General features: G+C 45.6%; 1 protein-coding gene across 1 annotated transcript in view; it reads left to right on the top strand.

Annotated features, from left to right (window-relative positions):
• The window catches only part of DYTN (dystrotelin), a 244,913-nt gene that overhangs the window by 73,419 nt on the left and 151,433 nt on the right, over positions 1–20,061 (top strand). Inside the window, exon 5 of the mRNA XM_069221575.1 lies at positions 11,404–11,501. Coding sequence (XP_069077676.1) covers positions 11,404–11,501 — 98 coding nt within the window. The remainder of the gene's footprint in view (positions 1–11,403; positions 11,502–20,061) is intronic.

Here is a 20,061-nt window from a genome sequence, read left to right as displayed (position 1 = left end):
TCCTGGCAGTGAAATACTCCCAAAGTTATTTTTCACTACAGTGAAGCCTGCTCCTTTCATAGGCGAGCATTGGAAATTCCCTTATATACTTTTAAATGGTAATTTCTGATCTGAAAGGTGTAGCATTGTCATGTTTGGTATGGTTGGAATGGTAGTGAGAAATCCTGCTTACTTGTGAAGTTGGTTCCTATGGACTAAAAACTTGCTAAACCCCTAAAAAGCGATATCTTGAGCTGTGCATATTGGATTTTTGTTGTTTTGCTTTTATTGTATTCAGATAAATAGTGTCTATTTTTCTAAACTGGTGTGGAGTACTTTTTTGGTGTTTTCACTGTGTTACTGTCTGAGTTATTGCACCAATACTTTACACATTGCCTTTTAAGTTAAGCTTGCCTGCTCTGTGAAAAGCTCGAGGATGAGCACAGGATAATTTATGTTGTGTTGTGACTTACCCTGACTAGGATTGTGCTCCCTACTTGGACAGAATGAATACCTCTGCCAACTAGAGACACAATTTCTAACAGCCACCCTTCTTCCTAGGATATCCTTTCATGTGCTTTTACTGTCTTCACCTACTTCTCCACCTTCTGCTTCGCCTTCTCTTCCTGATCCTTGCAATATTTAGCTATCCACTTCTTTCTTAGGAGGGAGACTCCAGGAGCCCCTCTTGCTTTCTGTCATTCTTTCATCTCCTTCCTTTCACATGCCCACTCTCTTCACACATTCTCTTCCCAACCATCCTTCATTGCTGCATGATTTTCTATCTTTTTGTCATGCTTTACCCCCTTCTTTACATATCCAAAGCCCTCAGATCCATCATCGACCTCTATTAATCAAAATACCAAGGGTAGCAGGAGTAATATTACACACCCTTTGACTAGAATTCCCAGGAAGGGACATCATAGGTCCCTGATATCATACTCGGGTACGTGGAAGGGCTGGGATGGAAAGATGGCAATACTAGGTCCTGCTGCATGTTTTCAGGTGTTTGTAAAGCAATAAGGTCCCCTGACTGATCACTTCCTCAGGCCACTTTGTTTTCTACTAAATGTATGTTTTAAATTTCCTGTCTTTAGGAAATGGTTTTGTAAAACATTATCACAAAATAAACTTTAAAATATAGCTGCCTGTAGGTGGACACGTGTGGGGATAAGCAGTGAGCTTCAATCGAGTTTGTAAAAACATTTGAAAATGGCTGCCTGTCCGAGCACAATTGTGTGCATGCACATGTAGCAATTTTGTAATGCTTTTTTGTAATAATACTGTATTAAAATCTTTTCTGAAGAAAACAAGGAATGGTAAAACCAAAAGGACGGCAACCAAAGCCAGTCCTATTGCCTTTACCATTGCTTGTTGACTTTCAGGTCTTGCACTCGAGACAGTGCAAAGTGTCTGGCTGCGCATTACCTATTGTGAACTTACAGTGGGCTTCCAGCCCACCCATTGCTTACCATTAGTTGGCTTTATGTCACTCTCATTTGCTTGCTTCATACTCAATGGCTTTACTTGTTTTCTTGTGTTTTTCTCTCCACTGGATCATGGTCTCTTGGCAAATCCTTTGATTGGCTGACTTTTATTCCTCCCCTTCTCATTTTTAGGGAACTCATTTTTTATTTTTCATTTACCACTTCATTATAGTACATGTGTTTTCTAGTTCTCTCTCTTGTGTGCTAATTCTCCTCTCATATACCTCCCCACTCTGTGCTATGTTTCTAACCACCCTTCCCAGCTAGTCTGTAAAAGCACACCAAGGGAGAGATTTTGTTGAAGTATGGTTGATGAGCAGACCTTAAGGGTTGCTTTTATTTTATCTCCTGCTTTCCACATATTGCATGAATGCACATGTTTTGGCCCAGAAAGGCTTTTTTTTGGTGCTGGAGTAAAGGCCATCTGCTGGCATCTGAGACAGGAGTACTTAGCATGAAACCTCTCCTATAGGCTCATACATCTGCTCCATTGCAGATGACCAAATGTCTGATTCCCGTGGAAAGTAAATCAGGCCTTTTAAAGTGTTTCCCTTTACATGTTGACTCTTCCAAATTCTTTTTAAACCCTGTTAAGAATTTCCTGCTTTAAAAGTATTTGAAAAATTAACCTTGCTATTTGTAAAGATTGAATTGTTGAACTCAATTTATAGTGTTGGCATACCATAGGATGTGCTTGCTTTTCCTCTAGTATTTTAATGTTTTTACAGAGTACTTTATTTACAAATTTTGACAAAGCCAACAACTCAGCAATCACATTATAAACACAAGAACATGTACGTTGTGCCAATGCTTGTTGCAGGGGATATCAATACATTTATGTACAGGAAATAAAACAAATACATTTTGAGAAGGCACTGTGGTCTGGGGAAAGAGATCAGTCAGAGGTCCTCACTGCATTACAGACTTCTGAGAAAATACAACAGGACCTATTATCGCCATCTCTCCATGCCAGCCACACCCCATGGAAGCCACACACTCAGAGATTACTCACTGGATTTGCGTTTCTACTCTTGTCATGATGAAATCTCTGTCTTGGTCTTGAACTACAGGCACAACTTAAAGCTGATAGAGCCCTAACACGAGGGTGGTTATCATATTCACTGTATGATGACATTTAAATTCATCGTAATGTATTTATCCCGGGAAACAAAAACATTCTTAAATGCGATGGACATTTAAAAAATGTAATGTTTCCCGGTTACAGTGTAACAGCTGAAAGTAAATAGGGTTTATCAGAGCACTATTTTGCTTCTGTTCTTGGCACTGCCATTGTGATCTAGGAGACCAGGAGTCGGAAGGGCAAGGCAGAATTAGCAAGGGGAAAGTCAAGCGACCCCAGGTAATGCCCAAATAACGCCCATGAGCTACATTTCTAGATTGAGCTCCATCCCCTTTTTTAATCCTACTTCTAGCTATACTGGCGGAAAAAATGTAAAAAATGAACACGTTCTGGTTTTGCCTAGAAAAAGCTGCCATCTAAGTAAAGGGCTAGAGGATTCTGACAGCCATGTATTAGGTGGATGAAGCTACACATGAATGCAACTACAGTCCTGTTAGACCTGACAGCCTTAGGGTGGTCATCCCCCAACCTTTTGCCTGCCTCTCTCCACTTTTCTGACACTGTTTTTGCTGGTTTTAGGACTCTGCGCACTTTACCACTGCTAACCAATGCTAAAGTGCATATGCTCTCTCCCTTAAACATGGTAACATTGGTTCATTCCCAAGTGGTATATTTAATTTACTTATAAGTCCCTAGTAAAGTGCACTACACGTGCCCAGTGCCTGTAAATTGAATGCTAGTTGTGGGCCTGCATCATTCAATCAATTAATCAATCAATCAGTGCTTGTAAAGTGCAACTACTCACCCGTTAGGGTCTCAAGGCACTGGAGGGGGTGCAGGGGAAAGATTAGCGTATACCGGTAGGGTGGTTATTGAAAAAGCCATGTCTTCAATTCCTTCGTGAAGCTGAGGAGGGAGGTGCTTTGTCTGATGTGGAGAGGAAGGGCGTTTCAGGGGGTGGCTGCGAGGTAGGAAAAGGAGCGTCCTCCTGTTCCGGTTTTCCTGATGCGGAGTACTTCTTCAAGAGAGAGCTGGGCTGAGCGTAGGGCCCTGTGGGGTACGTGTAGGTTGAGTCGCTGGTTCAGGTAGGCTGGTCTGGTGTTGTGGAGGGCTTTGTGTGCGTGTGTGAGACTCTTGAAGGTGATTCTTTTTCTATGGGAAGCCAGTGCAGTGTATGCAGGTGTTGCGAGATGTGGCAGTGTCGAGGTAGGTCGAGGACCAGTCTGGCGGCTGTGTTCTGGAAGTTTTGTAGCTTGTGGGTGAGTTTCTTGTTGATTCCGCCGTAGAGTGCGTTGCCATATTCAAGTCTGTGAGTGATCAGGGCGTGTGTGACGGTCTTTCTATGTTCGAGGGAGATTCACTTGAAGGACTTGTGTAGGAGGTGGCGGGTGTGGAAGCAGGTGGAGGTGACTGAGTTGATTTGCTGGTTCATGCTGAGGTTGGAGCCCAGGATGATTCCGAGGTTGTGGGCTTGGCTGGTGGGGGTGGGCAGGTTTCCAAGGTTGGTGGCCACCAGGAGTCATTCCACACGTTGGGTTGAGGGCCCATGATGAGTACTTCTGTCTTGTTTGCGTTGAGTTGAAGGCAGCTGTATCACATCCAGTTGGTGACTGCTTCCATGCCTCCGTGGAAGTTGTGCCTGGCTTTGCCACCCACATAAGTAGCCCCTTAACCATGTCTCAGGCCTGTCATTGCAAAGCCTGTGTGTGCAGTTCCACTGCCACTTCAACTTAGCACTTAAAGGTACTTGCCAAGCCTTAAACCCCCATTTTTCTACACATATCACTCCGAAGGTAGGCCCTAGATAACCCATAGGGCAGGGTGCTATGTAGGTAAAAGGCAGGACATGTACATGGGTGGTTTATATGTCCTGGTAATGGAAAACTCCTATATTTGTTTTCCACTACTGTGAGACCTGCTCCTTTCATAGGATAGTATTAGGGCTGCCCTCATATATTGTTTGACTGTTAGATTCTGATCTAAAAGGGGTAACCAGGTGATATTTAGGACGGCCAGAATGGAAATAGAAAATCCTGCTTATTGGTGAAGTTGGATTTTACATTACTATTTTGGAAATGCCACTTTTAGAAAGTGAGCATTTCTCTAGACTTAAAATCCATCTGTGCCTTACAGCCAGTCTCCAGTCAACGTCTGGGCTGGGCTGGTTGACAGCTCCCTTGTGCATTTCATCCTGACAACCACAAACACATGACACTCAGTCACACCTGCACTCATCTGCATACTGAATGGGCCTTCCTGGGCTGGAAGGTTGGAGGGCCTGACACATTTCAAAGGCTAGTGGCCTGCCCTCACACAATGGACTACCCAACCCCCTACGGGGACCGTGGCAGACAGACATGTACTGAAAGGGGAATTTGTGCACTTCAAAACCACCCTTTGAAGTATCCCCCACTTCAAAGGCATTTTTGGGTATATAAACTGGGTCCCTGATCCCACCAACTCAGACATTTCTGGACCTGAACCTGCAACCTGTCAAGAGGAACTGCCTGGCTGCCCAGAGGACTCATCTGGACCTCTTTACTGAGAAGGACTGTTGTCCTGGTGTTGCCCTGTTGCCCTGCTGCCTGCTGCCCTCTGTCTTTGCTGAGAAGTGCTCTCCAAGGACTTGGATTGAGCTTGCCTCCTGTTTTCTAGGGCCAAAATGACTTTATCTCTCTAGGAAACTCCTTGTGCATTGAAAATCGAGGCACAGCCTGCCGGAAATGACGCACAGCCATTTTGCGACCGAGAAATCACCGCACAGCTGAGCCAGAATGACACAGCTTACCTTCCAGAGTGAAGAATCGATGTAGCACCTGCCTTGCGGCTGGAAATTCGACACACAGCCTACCGGAACAACGCAGCCTGACTTCCCGAGTGTAGAAACAGCCTGCCATGCAAGAGAAAATTTGACGCCTCACCATACCAAATTGATGTAACGCCTGTTACTTCTTTCCACACGCACAGAAGTTTTTCTGCATCGTCCCTGGGCATCAAAAAGATCCCTGCATCGCGGTGAGGAACCAAGACTGCACACTGGAAATCATCGCAAAGCCCCTTGCAGCATGGAGAGAAATAACGCATCGTCTGTGCCGCATCCGAAAATCCAACGCACACCCTATTTTTCCATGCATCTCCTCCTCTTCGGTTTCCGTGGGTGTGCGTGTTTTCTTACGCAAACTAGGTACTTTGTGCAAACAAGAGCCAACTGTTGATTTCTAAGATTTAAGACTCTTTTTAATCTTGCAAAAGTGATATCTCATCTTGGGCTTATTGAATCTTTATCGTTTTGATCTTAATTTAACCAGATAAAAATCATCATCTTTTTCTAAACCTGTGTGGTATATTTTTGGGGTGTTCTCGCTGTGTTACTGTATGATTTATTTTAAAAATACCTTACACATTGGCTTCTAAGTTAGGCCTGACTGCTCAGTGCCAAGCTACCAGAGGGTGGCCACAGGATAATTTGGATTGTGCGTGACTTACCCTGACTAGGATTGTCGTCCCTACTTGGACAAAGGTGTATACCTCTGCCAACTAGAGACCCCATCTCTAACAAATCCTATACAACTAGTGGGGCTACTACATAAGGCGGATAAAGTTTTAGAAATAGAATTAGTCCTTGGGGTTAGGTTTTCTGTAATTTGCTGGATTTGGACAGGTACCCATAAAACATGTGCCTTATTCCCTCAACATGTTAGAAACGGAAGCAGTGAATGCGGGCATACAGTTTTTGGGTTTGAAAGACAGGCATTTATCTGTTCTTTACTATGAGATGCAGCAGAAACCTAATCTATTCAAAGTAACTTGCAGACACAAATGAAAGAGCCGATATGAGCACACCAAAATGGCAACTTGAAATGATAGATTTTAACTCATACACTACAAGTGTCTAATGAAATTATATTTTACAGTCAATATAATCATTAAAATGAATCCTGGTTATGCCCAAGGTGAAAGATAGGGCTGATTTTTCACATATGTGGTTGGACTGTGGGGTGACTGCATCTTTTTGAGATGAGGTGGTTGTACACCTGGTAGCATATGACTCACCTGGCAAAGGCCTTGCTGTGAGAAGTGTACCTGCTGCTGGATTAGCTGCTGAGGGTCTGAGGGACAGAGCCCCTCTGACCCAATAAATTGGTCTGGATTCGAAGTGCTCATCTTGTGAAACACTGTGTGAGAAAGTACCACTTTTTACATGGTTAGCTCCTGCCCTTTTGCCTGGTATTTGACATGGTTTCAAAGGTGTCAGTGCCCAGGGCCCCTGCTAACCAGTTGCCCTTGGCCAGATCTCTTTCTCAAGACTGTTGTGCTGCATTGGCCCAAGTGGCAACACCTTTAGCTGCCACTATAAGTCCCTAGTAAATGGTACTTAGGTACCCCATTATGCCAACCTCAGGGACCATGCATCCAAGTGTACCCAGCACTGTCATTGCAAGCTGAGTGTCCTGGTGCAATCCTAAAATGCAAAAATGGCATGGCACACAGTCTGTGTGACCTGTCCACTACACACTGAATGCAATATAGGTAAGCCACCCCTCTGGCAGGCCTTCCAGCCCTAAGGCAGGGTGCACTATAATGCATATCTAGGCATAGGTACATGAGAAATATTCCCCTACTGTGTCCTTGCCAAACCTGGGACATAGTAAGTGTACAGGGCAGCCATTTTAAATACATGTGCTGGACGCTGGTCAGTACGAGTTTCACGGATACATGATAGCTACTCTGAACCCTGGGTTGTTTGATATCAAACTCAGGACAATAAATCTAGACTCATACTAGTATTGGATTTAGAGGTGACCCCTGCTAAGGTGACCCCTGCAAAAGCTAACTAACCCTGGCATGGTTGCGAGCAAGTCACAAACAGCCTGCCACTACCAGACAAGATTCTAGAACCCTAGGGGGAGAGCCTTTGCTCTCTGGGTTCAGAAAACAAAGCCCTTCCTGGTCAGAGGTGTTTCACCTCCTCCCCAGGAATGTGCATAGCCCTTCCTGCGGGCTTCAAAGGGCTTGCAACTCTTGAATCTTGACCCCCAGCCCTTCTGCTGGCAGCAGATGGCTGCCTCCATTGCAAACCCCATTTTGGTGGGAAAATGCACAAAGGACAGGAGAAGAGGCCATCCCCAAATTATACCACACCTAAGATGTTGCATGCAAGGTGGCCCCTCCATCTCATTTTCTTCCATCTTGCCTGGAAAGAAAATAGCAATCAGGGATAGGGAAGTGACTTCTGCCCAAAGGAAGTGGTCACCTAGTGGGTGTAGTCACTCTAAGGTAGATGACCCATCGGTCACTACTAGGAGCTCCCGTAAATGCCCTCTAAATGCACTAAATGCAGTATTTCATGGGCATCCCTAGACCTGCAGATCAGATTCCGAGGACACAAGAAGGACAGCAACAAAGAAGACCCAAGGCTTGAGAACAGAAGTCCTGCTGCACAAAGGAAAAGGTGCCAAACCCTGCCTGCTGCACTCAGGACTCGATAATCACCACTGAGGAGTTGACTGGACATCAGACAGACTCTACAAAACCCCAGAGGACCTCTATCCTTGTGACAATTGCCAAGAACCTCCCGCCAGAGTTAAGGCATCACTCCCTGCAACAAAAGAAGCAAAGACTAAGGAAGTCCAGTTCACTGACTGGCCACTGACCAAGGAACTGGACACAGCAGCCAGACCGAATTCTACCCAACGGACCCAGAGGACAAACCCTGCAAGTATGCCAAATTTGGTGGCACTGAAATCTCCAGTGGCCGAACTGTGCAATTGCCAGGGGTACTTGACCTCCAATGTCGGACACCAAGAAGAAAAGTCCACTCCGGACTCTCCAAGGCCAAGAAGCAAGCTCCCATCAAGGAACTTCAGGACACATAAGAACCACCCCCAGAGTGGCCCTGCTGATCTGCAACCCACCCTCAAAGTGCCTCCTGGTTCCTAGAGCACCTTTGCACACAGCTCTTGGCTCACCTATCTGCTATGCACCCGGCCTTCCTGGCCCCTGCACCAGCAGTGCTCTAAGGGTTCACAACCCCTTGAGACTTGTAAATTCCAAGGGGACCCATCAGACTGACCTTGAAGTCCACCTGTGCAGTGCTTTTCCAAGTGGTCCCCTGCAGTGGTTCTGCACCAGCTCCAAGGACTTTCAGCAGCCGCTCTCGCCCGAACCAGGAGCAACCCAAACTTCCCCGACTGCTCCACAGGACATCTTGACAACCTCAACCTAACAACAAAATGAGACATTGGTAAACGCATTGCTTGAATTTAAATGCATTTTTAAAGTTTTCTCCCATTTATGCCTCTGGTGCGTAATTAGTCACAGAAACAAGACATTTTCTAAACTTTGAAAAATCATAACCTCAAAAGAGCTCACCTGATTTAGATGATCTTAGTCTTAAAAATGTAATAAAAATCTAAAGTATTTTTGTAAATTGGTCTCAAGTTATTCTTTTGAGTGTGTGTCCACATTCATTGATACTGTGAGTACAACAAATTCTTAACACTTTTCCAAGATTGGCCTAATTGCTCAACCAAGGTACCATACAAATTGTAGCGTATTGTTACCTCTGTAAACCAAAGTGGGGTTGTGTGGTCTCAGCACAGTGCACGTCATTTTTGTACAATATATAGAGAGCCAGCCTCCTACACACTGCACCATGACACTGTGTCCCCACAACAGTAAGTGAGACAACACTATATTAGCTGAACCTCATGATGATCTAGCATCCATGCAACACTGGGTTGCTGCTTTGCATTGAGTACTATTTTCAGCTCTGTGATATCCTGATGCCTGAAGGCAGGATTCTTACCCTGGGGTCCCTCTGAGCTGTTTTTGCCACTGACACCTATGCCTCTATGGCTGACACCTATGCCTCGATGGCTAACATGAGTAGGCATCACCATCTGCCTATCAGAGTGTGCCCCTTTCTTTAGCTGAACTAAAAATACTGTATCTTTGTAATCGCTTCTCAGTGAGTTGATTTCCTGGGACCACCCTTTAACTACAGTACATTCTTGTGGATATTTTTTCTGGTGCACGCCTGACAGTAGTTGTAGCTTATGCTGATAGACTTTTCTGCTGTTTACATGCTCACCCCTGGTATACATTGAACAGTTCCAAAAAGAAGGGTTAGCCTCTGGCCTGCAAAGATTTGTGCACAGAACAAAGGTAGTGGATATTGGCTCTGTGGTGGGTGGCCTGCGTATGACCCCTACAGTCATATGAAATGATTCAACTCTTGTGAAGGCCAAGTACAGCATAAAGAACGTCATGAGCTCCATTCGGGACTAAAACCTTCCAGTCAAAATGGAAGTGCAGATCATCAGCCTCTGTAGCAAAATAGAAAGGATTGTCAGTAAGGTCAATGTAACTAAAAAATGGATATATTCTATGGGACTTAGATTGCAGCAGACATGTTATCAATCACCGTTGTGACAAAGTAGCTTATCCACGAATTCTAAATCAGGCCCTAAATCTGATAAAAGGACAAACTTTATAAGTCATCTACTGCAAGAACCTTTAATGGGTCAAATACTTTAGCCATCATTAATTTGTTCGAATTTCAAATCCCAAACCTGGTGCTCCACTGCATGTGATTATGCATCACTTTGCTGTCTACCACTACAAGCAGAATATGCTCCTGGCAGCAACGGTTCAAAACAGTTTCCATCATGTAGTGGTGGGGCTGATGAAGACAAATTTCAAGTAAGCCACACTTTTACCAGGTAATCTCAGGGTCTGAAATGAGGCCAGCGGATATTTTTTTCTCTGAACTTCAAGAGGCGTGCTCTTTCATACAGCCTCATCCCAAGCTGATGAAGAGGAGGATTACTACTCCTTAGAGCAACTGGAGTTCGATGTGACTCTTGGACTCTTCTTCCAGAGTTCAACAGGAAAAAATACTTGGCTATATTCTTCCTTTTTAAATTTAAATACAATCTTAACTTAACTTAACTAAAGTCAAGAGTGGGTGGCTCAGTATAAAACATTTAATAGTGAGGCAAACAACTCCGTCTGAAAGGTATGGGGTGTGATTGTTTTTTGTTGTTGCAGGAAATGCCAGCTATTAGGCTAGTTGATTGTACTCTTTTGCTTTCTGTATGGTCTTGACCCGTTGTGTGGGAGGTATGCCGTGGCGACTCCATTCAGATGTCTCCTACATCATCATGTCTCATCACAGAATCAAAAAAAGACAAGGGGAATGTGATTCCTAAGAATTCATGAATATGCACTGTCGTGGGTAAGGAGTCATTAACAATGGTCAAACTGCAGACTTAATTTGAAGAATGTTTGCCATTATGTGACAGTGGACCAAGGTAAGGCATGTATTATTTATAGAAGCAGTGGTTACCAGATGCTGTACTGAATGGGGAAACATCTTGATGTTAGCTGAACACAAAAAGAAACGTACTAAGAAATTGAAGTAGTGTGGCAAGAGATTGAAGATACATTTAAAAAAGATTAGAGTGTTGCAATACCTGAGTCACACTCTTAAAGACTGCAAAGTTGGCAAAGCCAAGTATAATGGGACTCTCTGGAAAGGGGAGTTAGAATCCATGCGATCACTAGCTTGGGAATTGCAAAAGTAGCTAGGTGCTGGAGGAGAATTGGTTAGTCAATAGTATTAAAGACCAAATACATATGTAAAAAGATTAAGATCTAAAAAGCAAAACATTTCCCTCAACCGCATCTCTTCCAGGACAGATGTACTTTCAAAAAACTTCTCACCCTTTGCCTAAAACTGACTTTGTATTAGTCCAGAATGTGATTAGATTCAGTGTGAAATGTTTTCTTTTAAAAGGATGTGACAGCATTTTGTTTATGAATACTACTAACAAACTTTTCTTGTGGTTTTAGCTCTTTATCAGCTTTGCACTAACAGTGGTGCAGGTTCCAGCTCTGCAGCACAGCTTACTCAAAGTGCCCTTTGGAATTTGCTAACTGATCTTCAGCAGGTAACACCAGCACCACCACACTAGTACTTCTAACAACACTACTACATACATATATGTTTATTTACAGAGTTGTGCCTCTTTAGTCGACATTGACACAAAACTCCATTTGAAATCCAAAGTTTGCATCCATAACAACTTTGATTTTCCCTGAAACATCTGCACAAACTTTGGAGAAAGAAATGTATATAAGGATGTCTTACAGCGTGCCTGATTTTGTGCCAAGAGGTCCAATAGTTGCTAGGGGGTCACTAAATTAAATTTTCAGGATGAGGTACCAGAATAGCTTTTTGGAATATTGTCTGACACACATATTGTTTTATAAATCTCATATTTAAACATGTTGTTCCATTGTAGTTAATGTTAGAAAATCTGCACCCAGCTGGACAATATTGTTAACAATAGTTAGAGCACAATATTTACATAAACAGTGTTTTATTCAATATTCTGACATACAGCTGTTTTCCAGTAACTACTATAACGAAATGTCCTGACTGAACTTGTATGAACAATAGTACCACAGTACACAGACACAACAATCACAAGTGTTTTACTTCTAGTGTTCACAAACATTAAAATCCAAGGAAAACCACAAAAAAGAAGAGAATAAGAAACAAAAATGTATGGTGGAAGAGATTTGCAGCCTGATATATACGTGGGTGGGTAAACCCAGGTAAGCCCAGCCACTTAGGAATACCTCTCCAGACCTCTTTGTAGGCTAGGAGAGATAGAAAGCAAAGAAACTCTACCTCCCTCCCCCACCACCACCACCACCACCACCACCACCAAGGGGATTGTTCTTGCCAAGGATATTAGGCTATACAAATTCCTCCCTTGTCTCCCTCCAAAGTCCAGAGTGTATACTCGGTTGAGAAGGTGGGGGTGAGGGGGAGTTAATTAATTCCTTCCCTGAAGATACCTCAAGAATGTATGGTGCTCATGCCCCCATCCAAAGCATACGAGGGTTACTTAGTGTTGCACCAGTGCAGCAAGAGTGCTCAGCCTCCTTAGCGTGTGCTGCCTCCCCATCACTTTCACTATGGGTGAGAAGGGTGTTTAGAAAGAACCCCTAACAGGTCTGGTTTGCATTTTAAGTTACAAGTCTATTGGTTTTGCCAATGTTGCCATCTGGGAGGGGCACCCAGAGAGGCCACAAGGGGCTGGACAGAGCGATACACAGGGACTGCATGCGAAGTCCAGCTGAGGAAGAACTCAGTGGCACACAGTGGCTGCAGGGTGGTGATGGCACTCAAAGGGTCTGCAGGGCACATAGGGAGGAGGCCTGGAACATAGAGCCCCTACAGTTGGGTGGGTGCTCACACAGATGGGCTGCAGACGCAAGGCAGGGTGGTCACAGATAAGTTGTGGAGGAGCGCACGAGGGTCAGGAGAGGCAGTGCTGGGTGATTCACATGGGCTGAATGGGGACTGGTACACAGAGGGGATGCAGGGGTAAGAAAGGATGGCACATAGGGGTTGCAGGTATTTGCGCGGTGAGAGCAAGTAGAACACATAGAGGGGCAGCACAGGCTAAACAGAGTGGCATACAGTTGCTGGTTGGGGGGGGGGTCGCACAGGGTCCCCAAGAATCGGGACACAAAGAGAAGAGTCCTTGGCACCAAGTGGCTACAGTGGGGACAAGAGGATCATTTAGAGTGGCTGCAGAGGCAGGCAGGGTGGGAGCACAGAGGGCCCAAAGAGGGGCATAAGAGTGCCAGTAGGGGCAGGGCTGGGAGGTACATGGGCTGCATTTTGGGATTGGAGCACACAGAGCACAGGTTGGCGCACATGGGCTGTAGGTAGGTACTTGTGTGGGGGTGCAGCAAAGGTGGGGCAGGGCATCATACAGTGGCTGCAGGGCAGTTAAGGGTGTACAGAGAGGCTCTAGTAGATATGAGACATATGAAGTGAAGCCCACACAGGGGCTGCTGCGGGACAGGAGCAACAGAGCGTGGCTGAAAGGTGAGGCAGGGCAGGCACCCAGGTTGTCAGAGGGGAAAGTGAGAGCCAGCAGAGGCATGACTGGCTGATACACACTGGGGTCCGGGACACACCTAGAGGATACAGAAAAAGGATGGAAAAACGATCGGATGTAGGGGAAGTTGATAACACACAAAAGGGTTGCATAGGGTGGAAGGGCTCACAGAGGGACTACAAAAGCAGAATGCAGTGTTTGATAGGGGCTGGATTCAGCTTGGTCACACTGTGAGTTTATATGGGGTTGAGGGCACATAGAAGGATGGTGGGGGTTAATAGAGGAACTTTTAGGGGAGAGGGCCTGCTCATAGAGGGGCTGAGGGGTAGAGGCACAATGGCACATAAAGGATCTTGTAGGGGGTGGTGCTTCAGGACTGCAACAGCGAAACACAGAGAGGTTACATGTAGTGGAAGAAGACACAAGTACCAACAGGGGAGGGGCAAAGCAAACCACAAGGCCTGTGGGAAAGACGGGGGCTCACTGAGGGGCCTGAGGCAGTGAGGGCTGCAAGAAGGCCAGAGTGACACAAAGTGGCACATAGAAGATCCATTTTCTGCCATGAGCTTGACATTTTTCACACAGTGGCAGGGGGTTGCATTTCACGTTAACATGCTACTTTAACTGGTGTATTTCCTATCTTTTGAGACTTGTGGTGTAGATATTTTTGACACCTCTCCTATTAACTAAACCTTTTTTAAACAATTTCAGTGTTTTTGTTAACACAATAAAAAAACATTTGTATGCCATTCAAACATCTAAACGAGATGTAATGTTCTTGTAATAGTTTAAACCAAATTCTGCTTGAAAGATTTTGCACCAGAGACCAAATAAGAAATTGATTTTCCATTCACTGTCACTTTGAGCTTGCTCTAAAAAAATAAGCATGCCTTTTAGAGGCAGACCACTTCATTGTGTCATGACTTTTAAGAATGACACCCTCTGCTTAACTGCCTGCATATAGTCTGGGGAAAGTCACTTAATAGCAATCAAAACTCAAAACGTATCAGGCCAGTCTGTGGCATTGCGTTGCAAAATTCCAGCCTCTGTATTCAGCAGCTGTACAATTATGAGTTGCAAAGGACCCCCACGAGACAGTGGGAATAGAAGACCCTGTGGGTTTTATTCACACAGAAACCCTTAGAAATCCCCTTAGTTGCCACCTTCTAAAAAATCCAATTTAAGAGGAAGAATTCAGTGTTGGGGCCTTCTGCCAATTCAGGCAGACCCACTACCCTCAGGTTGCTGCACTTGCACTGGTTCGCTGTTTCTTCATCCTGAAATTGTACTTGGGGGCATATTTCTAGGCCCCTAGCGCCACCTTGCACCACATAAACATCATTTATACTGACAGTAATGTGGCCTAACAAGGCCAAAATCCAAGAGCCTTATTTACAGGGTGGCGCAATGCATACATTGTGCCACCCTGTAACCTTTTGCGCTACATTATGCCTGTACAAGGCACAATGTATGCAAAAGGAGCATTCCCCTTTTTTACAGCACTTATAACGCCTGCTCAGGAGCAGGCGTTAAAAGGGGCCTTCCATTCTTTAGAATGGGGCCATATATACTCTGCAGGAGTAGCGCCAATATTTGGGCGCTACTCCTGCAGAGTATATCAATAGCGTCATGAAAGATGATGCTATTGCCCCCTACCCTGCGCCATGGTGAGCCGTATTTTAAATACGGTGCACACATGGTGGCAGTATGGGGGTGCTCAAGGGTGTAGGGAAAGTGGCGCTGTACTCGGTGCAGCGTCACTTCCCATAAATCTGCCCATAGGTATGGTCCTATGACTCCCCTATCTTGAGTTTGTATGCCTCAATTTCAGGTTGCATTTCTACGTGACTCTCCCTTTCAGAGACCTTCCAGGGGTGCACATGCAGGAGGCCAACATTTGGTGAATTGGTCCACTTTGTCTCCTCAAGTCATAGCTGTTTTCTAAGAGGTAGAATAATTTCTCTCAGCTGGCTGGTACATGATACCACATCTACCAGAGAACCAGGGGATTCCAATAAAGAATTCACCTTCATTGGCTTTGATTTTTAGGCATTTATTAATTGTTCCAGTTTGGTTTGGGAAGGTAGAATGACATTTTACTGAAGAAAGAAGCCACTTTCCTTGGGTGACACTATCTATTAGTGGTGCTGGTGCTGCTCCTCGGGCCATCAATCAGGGGCCTAATGTACAGCCCCTGTTTGAGGCAAAGGGAAGAAGACCCAATTTCTCCCAGTGTTTGAATAGGTCCCCGAAAAGAATGTCCAACCAAGTAGGAAAATTGCAACAGTTGTGGAGAAGAGAGCAATAGGTACGTGCCCTATTGCTGATATCATCAGTCGGCCAAAGCTGCTTATCACCCTGCCAACAGTAGGTGCTAGATAAATTCCGACATTAGAATTCACTGTACCTCACTGACACTTAACAGGACTCAAACATTAAGGGGTCACAAATCCACAGACCACAGCAGCAGCCTCACAACAACCTGAGGAGGGAAACAACAGACCCACATGCAGCAGTGTCCATAGGCACTCCCTTTCCAGCTTCATATTGTGGGGTCCTGAGGGGTGAATATCCAATTGTTAATGTTTATCAGGTCTGTTGCCCAGAGGTATGCTGCAATGTCTGGGAGGGCATTCCCTCCATTGTATGGGTTGCATTGCAGTGTCTTAATAGCTATTCTGGATGTCCTTTGGTCCAGGGCAGTGACCTCAACTCATTATCTATTTTAGTGAACACGTCTTGTGGGATATGGTAGTATGTGTTCTGAAGGACATAGAGCAACTTGTGACACGTGATCATTTTGAAGATGGCTTCCCACCCTAATAGGGTAAGAGGCATCCCATGCCACCTCTCAGCTTCCTCCTGGAAAGTCTGAACCACCCTCCCAAGGTTCCTGCTTAGACGGAGCTCCCTGCGAGGAACCACCTAGACCCCCAGCTACTGAAACCCCTCCTGACCCACAATTAATAGCTGTGGAAGCAACGTTAGTCCACCAGTCCACTTGGCTGATTGAACTTTTCCCAGTTTATCCGGTAGCTGGAGTGCTCACTGTACTCCTCAATAATGTGGAGAAAGTGGGGACCGTCCTCTGGGGTGGGTATAAAGTGTGGGGATCGTCCTCTGGGGGGGGTATATGTATGTCATCAGCGTAGAGTGAGATTTTCTCCTCATCTTCATTGGTGGGTTTAACCCTGAACCCTCTCACCCCTTTGTGTGCACACACCCTGCATGCAAGGGACTCTATTGCAAGGACAAATAGAAGGAGGGACAGAGGCAGCCCTGCGGTGTCTCCCGCGCAATGGGGAACTCCGCCGACAATGTCTCATTCATCTTCATCACAGCGGTTGGGGCCTGATACAGCAGTGACACCCATTCCCTGTAGCAGGGGACAAATTCAAACTCAAGGTCAGCTCAAGGAATAGCCAGTGGACTGCATCAAATGCCTTTTCTGTGTCGGGTGCGAGAAAAGCATAGTAGGTCAGCCAGTCTTTCTCCTCCGCAAGTGGAGAAATGTGTCCATCTTAGGTCATATTGTGTTTATCTACCTGGCATAAAGCCAGACTGGTCTCTATGAAACAGAAGAGTAATGACAGGCAACAGCCTAGTGGTAAGTATTGTCATGAGTGTTTTAACTTCGGTATGGAGTAGGGGGATTGGGAGGTAGGATTCACACCTGTCCCAGGGATTACCTTCCTTAGGTATCACTGTAATGGCAGCTCACCAAAGATCCAACAGCAGTGCCCAGGTATCTCAAGCTTCTTTAAATAGGTTCAACAACTATGCTCCCAGATATCTAACATAGCACTAATAGAATTCCACCCAGAACTTATTAGACCCGGGCACTTGCCCACGCTCAACTTTGCCATAGCTGTCTGGACCTCCTGCAATATGAGATCCCTTTCCAGTGCCTCACGGGCCTCTGCATTCAATACTGGGGTCGCAACTATGTCTAAGTAATGTGCGATGTGACTTTTGTTGCTCAATGGTCTGGCCCTGAGGAAAGCCTAGTAGCAGTCGGCAAATCCCTCCCAAATGTGTTTGTCTGTACTGTGGGACACCCCTTTCTGATCTATAAAACAGCACACCTACCTGGCCTCCAGCTTTGTCCCCCGTCTCACAGATGCACTGCAATGTGGCTAACATTCATTTTTTTCACCTCTCCTGTCCCAGTTCTCGATACTCTGTTTTTAGGATTGCAACCTGTCTTCTCTAATTGTAGGAGTCTCGTCTCAAGGCTCTCACGTTCTGCCACCCTCTCCTCTTTTTCTGAGTGATTGCGTTCTGGGTCTTATCTCATAGGACCATCTTATAGGCTTCCTACAGTACTATTTTTGAAGTGACAGACACTTCATTCTCCTTAAAGTAGAGTTCTGTGGCACTTTGGAGTTCCATTGCCACCTTCTGATCTTGCAGGTCTCAAGCACTCAGTGTTCACCCAGCACCCCCTTGTTGTGATCTATTGCCAATGGCTACCAATAGGGGACAATGGTCTGACAACCCTCTCACCATATATTCCACCCACTCAACAGCGTTGACCTCCCCTCCTGGAGCAAACACATAATCGAGCCTTGCGAAGACTCTATGGGTCCCAGAGAAGTATGAAAAGTGCCTCTCCTTCAGATGTGCACGTCACCACAAATCTGAGAGGACCATTGTTTTAGGAAATCTAGCCAGGGGCTTAGCCTGAGCCAAGGTTGCAGGGGTGCCCCACCAATCTATGTACACATCCATTACATCATGAAAATCCCCACCCACCAGGGGTAGAGAGGAGTCCGCTTCTATGAGTATTTCTGCAACTTTGTCTATGGTAGGTGCCTGCAGTCTAGGGGATGCACACTGAGCAAGGCCATAGTTGTCCCCATTGTCCCTGCACCGCACTGATCTGTTGGGATCTATCACATTTTCATCGCCTCGAACAGTAGGTTCTTTTTTTAATAAGGATAGCCACTCCCTGGATCCGGTTGTATAGCCAGCATGAGTCAGTGTGATGATCGCTCCTCTACCCAGGAAACAGCAGTGTGTGCCCTGGAGGTGTGTCTTCTGGAGGAGAACTATATCTGGTCGCAGTCGTTGAATGTATTGCACGACCAGGCCTCACGTCAGTAAAGTGAGTCCTGAATTATCTGAAAGCTGTGGATGTTCCATATATCTAGTGTGGTATGATATTTGAAGGGATGCCCCCTGTTAGCACTGTGTAGGAACATGTGTGTTTGTCTCCCTCACCTTTTAACTTTGTTAACTGAGAAGAACATACTCTTGCTTCCCTTCCCCCCACCTCACAATCCCCCGCTCCCACGAGCAATAAACCACATAACAAAACAAAATTACTATGCAAGGAGTATGAGATGTCTGTGGCCCTCTACCCCCTGTAACTTAACCCCTAGAACAGCTTGCATCAATCTAAACTACCGGCCTTCCAGGTGATAATCTTGTAGTGTGAAAGAAAAGTTTGCTCTCCGTTCCACCTGTGAAGGGCTAGGGGACACATGGAATAAAAGTCACTCAAACCTTATAGTCCGTATCTCTCAGGGATGTCAGGGCTACTCTGCCGTGTTGGTGGGAGGCAGGTCTTGCTCCTGCTCCAGGACATTGATTGCTAATTCCATAGGATATAGCTTATCAGAGCTTGTCTTTTGCTCCTCCTCCAAGGTGCAGGGAGAAACACCTCCCTGGTGTGTGTCTCTCTGTGTCCTTTTTGGTGTCACAGATGTTCTTCATCTGCATTGGCACATATTCCCAACCCTCACGGGGGTCACAGTTCATTCTGCAGATTCCCCATAGTACCTTGTGCTACAGAGCCATCTCATCCACAGGCCGGCCACCCCTCCTGCAGTCTGGCTCCCTCCCATTGGCTGGAATGCACGCCTGGGCAGCAACCTCCTTGCCATGACAGCTAGGGGCATTCCTCAAGCCATGTCCAGCTTGGATTGGGAAGGTAGAATGACTTTTTACTGAAAAAGAAGCCACTTTCCTTGGGTGACACTATCTATTATTGGTGCTGGTGCTGCTCCTCGGGCCATCAATCAGGGCCCTAATGTACAGCCCCTGTTTGAGACAAAGGGGAGAAGATCCAATTTCTCCCAGTGTTTGAATAGGTCCCCGAAAAGAATGTCCAACCAAGTAGGAAAATTGCAACAGTTGTGGAGAAGAGAGTAATAGGTACGTGCCCTATTGCTGATATCATCAGTCGGACAAAGCTGCTTATCACCCTGCCAACAGTAGGTGCTAGATAAATTCCGACATTAGAATTCACTGTACCTCACTGACACTTAACATGACTCAAACATTAAGGGGTCACAAATCCACAGACCACAGCAGCAGCCTCACAACAACCTGAGGAGGGAAACAACAGACCCACATGCAGCAGTGTCCATAGGCACTCCCTTTCCAGCTTAATATTGTGGGGTCTTGAGGGGTGAATATCCAATTGTTAACGTTTATCAGGTCTGTTGCCCAGAGGTATGCTGCAATGTCTGGGAGGGCATTCCCTCCATTGTATGGGTTGCATTGCAGTGTCTTAATAGCTATCCTGGGATGTCCTTTGGTCCAGGGCAGTGACCTCAACTCATTATCTATTTTAGTGAACACG

Source organism: Pleurodeles waltl, chromosome 3_1 (genome assembly GCF_031143425.1).
Source record: "Pleurodeles waltl isolate 20211129_DDA chromosome 3_1, aPleWal1.hap1.20221129, whole genome shotgun sequence".
NCBI classification, from domain to species: Eukaryota; Metazoa; Chordata; class Amphibia; order Caudata; family Salamandridae; genus Pleurodeles; species Pleurodeles waltl.
This window is presented reverse-complemented; position numbering and strand designations above follow the sequence as displayed.